This window comes from Mus musculus, chromosome 2, assembly GCF_000001635.26.
Source record: "Mus musculus strain C57BL/6J chromosome 2, GRCm38.p6 C57BL/6J".
Lineage (NCBI taxonomy): Eukaryota > Metazoa > Chordata > Mammalia > Rodentia > Muridae > Mus > Mus musculus.
In genome coordinates, this window is record NC_000068.7 from 88,864,366 (window position 1) to 88,867,631 (window position 3,266).

The window sequence follows — 3,266 nt, forward strand, 5'->3', positions numbered from 1 at the left end:
ACTAAAATTTCATTAGTAAAAATAATGCTTACTTCAGAGAATCATTATTTGAATGTGTAGTCTATTCAGTAAGCATTAAACTAATATTTTCTGAATAAATTAAGCCAAGAGAATGGTAAGTGATATCTCACTGGAAAGATAAGATCTTATTGAACTTCCTAATTTAGCATGGATTTCATACTTTTTTTTTTCTTTTTCAGATTTTCTTCTGGCATGTGAGTTCCTCTCTTGGACTGACACAATGCAGCACAACAGCACTGTCACGAAGTTTATACTACTAGGATTGACACAGGATCCCCTGAAGCAGAAAATGGTGTTTATAATCTTCTTAGTTTTCTATTTGGGGACTGTAGTGGGGAATACACTCATTATTATGACAATCAAGTTCAGTCGAACACTTGGGAGTCCCATGTACTTCTTCCTGTTTTATTTGTCCTTTGCTGATTCCTGCTTTTCAACATCCACAGCCCCAAGACTCATTGTGGATGCCCTCTCTAAAAAGAACATCATTTCCTACAATGAATGCATGACACAAGTCTTTGCTCTCCATTTATTTGGCTGCATGGAGATCTTTGTCCTCATTCTCATGGCTGTTGACCGTTATGTGGCCATCTGTAAACCCTTACGATACCCAGTCATCATGAGCCGGCAGGTCTGTGTCATCTTGATTATTCTTGCCTGGATAGGGTCTTTTATACATTCCACTGCTCAGATTGTTTTGGCATTGAGACTGCCCTTCTGTGGGCCCAATTTGATTGACCATTATTGCTGTGACTTACAGCCATTATTGAAACTTGCCTGCATGGATACATACATGATAAATCTGCTATTAGTGTCTAACAGTGGTGCCATTTGCTCAAGCAGTTTTGTAATTTTGATTATCTCATATTTTGTCATCTTACACTCTCTGCGAAACCACAGTGCTGAAGGGAGAAAAAAGGCACTCTCTACCTGCACATCTCACATAATAGTTGTTATCTTATTCTTTGGACCCTGCATATTCATATATGCACGGCCACCAACTACTTTTTCCATGGACAAGATGGTAGCAGTATTTTATACTATTGGAACACCCTTTCTCAACCCGATCATCTATACATTAAGGAATGCAGAAGTTAAAAATGCCATGAAAAAATTATGGCATGTTAAAATTATGACCGAATAAGTCCTGATATCAAATATTTTCATACCTGAATCTTGTAGCTATATTTACTATAACATACAGTTTCTAAGTTCTTAATATTTTTGATTGATTAAAGAAAAAGTAAACATTAACAAAAATATATACCTTTCTCATCTTTTGAATATAAATTAAGAAGTGTTGATTGAAATAACTATGTAGAGAATAAACAAAGAATTTGAAATCAATTAAATATAATCTGGCAGATAGTCCAATACTGTCAGTGTACAAGAAAGTATCAATTTGAAAAGATTAGTACTTGATAGACAGAAAATACAAAAAGTGTGGAGGCATTGATTAACAATCACTAAAAAAATAGAGAAATTATTAAAATTCCAATTGTCATTTCCATCCATGGTTTATTTAGCTACATAAGAAAAATATTCTATAGAATACAACTCATTAAGTATCTACTCAATTAAAAGATATAATTAAATATGCTAACAATACTCCAGATCAATGTCTATAAAAATTCCTAGGCATAATTTTTAGTGTGTCATTACTAGATATAGTATAGTTTAATTCATAAAACTTGTGCATCAATATTATTTCTACAAAATTCCTCCTTCTTAGCTGGTAGTCCCAATTTTTAAAAGTTGCCACACATTTGTACAAAGATTTGGTTATTAAATTTTGTCTGTTTTGGTGGTGGTGGTGGTGGTGGCGGTGATTCCAGTTGGTTGCTTTGGTTTATCTATTTGTTTTCTGTTAATATCCTGGTACCTTTTCTCAAAACTTATGCTGGGTTATTTTTCTCCTTAATGTTTAAATTTGGAAAGGCTTACTGTAAATTATACCACAATCATATACAAACACACACACTGAATAAGAAGAGTGATGTTTATAAAAATTGATAAAACTCCCGTTCAACAGATATCAATTTTTTTTCTTCCCTTAATGTCCATTTCCAATGAAGTCTTCAGGTTTCTCCTCATCACTGACAAGGGTGTCAAAAGAGCACTCTCCATTCTTTTTCTTGTTCCTGTTTGAAGAATTCCTCCAAACAGGATGCCATTCTTATGATATTCTAAACTTGATGAAAAAGAAGTGAAGTCATCACAGGCTTTATATAAACTGCCATTGTTTTCTCTTTAACAAGTTAAAGAGAACCCACTACTCTAGAAGTGATCTAAGTTCCCTCTTCTGTTTCAATAAAGAATTTGGATTAGGATTGCTAATAAAGTCTACACAATCAAAACTTAGAGAAAAATCACTTTGTGTACCACAGTTGTGTTAGCAATGTATTTTTAATAAACAATTATTGGTTGTATTAAATTATATGTTAACTTGAATAGAACCAGGTTTTTTAAATCTGACTCTTTTTCTTCATTAACTGATAGAAAAGTATTTCTAATTCCAACCATGTCTTCCATAAAAGATGACAGTAAATTAAATAAAGTAATGTAAGATATTTTTACATTCATTATTTCTTCATGTTCCAGAGACAAAATGTTCAGGGTTTGAATTGGTTTCTAAAACTTGATACACCTGTCATAAGGAAATGGAGGCAAATAATAAACAGTGCATACAAGTGCAACATTGTTTAGTGTGTTATGAAATATCTGTACACATCCAGACATATATAAACACACACTCATGTCCTAGGAAAGGTAATTGAAAATGCAGTCTTTACAATGAAAGATTAGAAAAGACAGTAGGGAAATCAGTATTTGAAAATAGAACAAGAATCTGTCTGTGGTGGGGTGGAGGGAGTAGGGGAATAGGAAAGTCTGCTGAACTTCCAAATATTAATTTAGAATTTAATTAATTAAGTTTAAGTTTGTTGTTGTTAATTTAAAACTGGTAAAAAAAAAATAAAGTGAAATGTTCTATTTAAAATTCTTTGACAATACATCCACCTGAAGGGTAATTTTGGAGTGATTGTGCAACTTCATCAATGACAAGAGAAAAATCCATGAATTATACTTATCTTTGTATTTTAGGAAATTGTAGTCCATTGTATTCAATGATATAAAAAAAATATCTGTGATTCACTCAAAATGAGTTAATTGGTTATATTAATTTTTTCAAATGAAAAAAATCTAAAAATAGAGACTGAACCCAGTCCCACTGACATGCCTTTTAA

General features: G+C 32.3%; 1 protein-coding gene across 1 annotated transcript; it reads left to right on the top strand.

The window, feature by feature from the left end:
• The first annotated feature begins 241 nt into the window (after positions 1-241).
• Positions 242-1,165, top strand: Olfr1206 (olfactory receptor 1206). The gene has a single exon (NM_001001810.2). It carries the CDS (start codon positions 242-244, stop codon positions 1,163-1,165), a length of 924 nt encoding a protein of 307 aa, NP_001001810.2.
• The last annotated feature ends 2,101 nt before the right edge of the window (positions 1,166-3,266 follow it).

Bases quoted from the DNA above. Each gene is read 5' to 3' on its own strand.
- Olfr1206 (NM_001001810.2), top strand. From the start codon at position 242: ATGCAGCACAACAGCACTGTCACGAAGTTTATACTACTAGGATTGACA.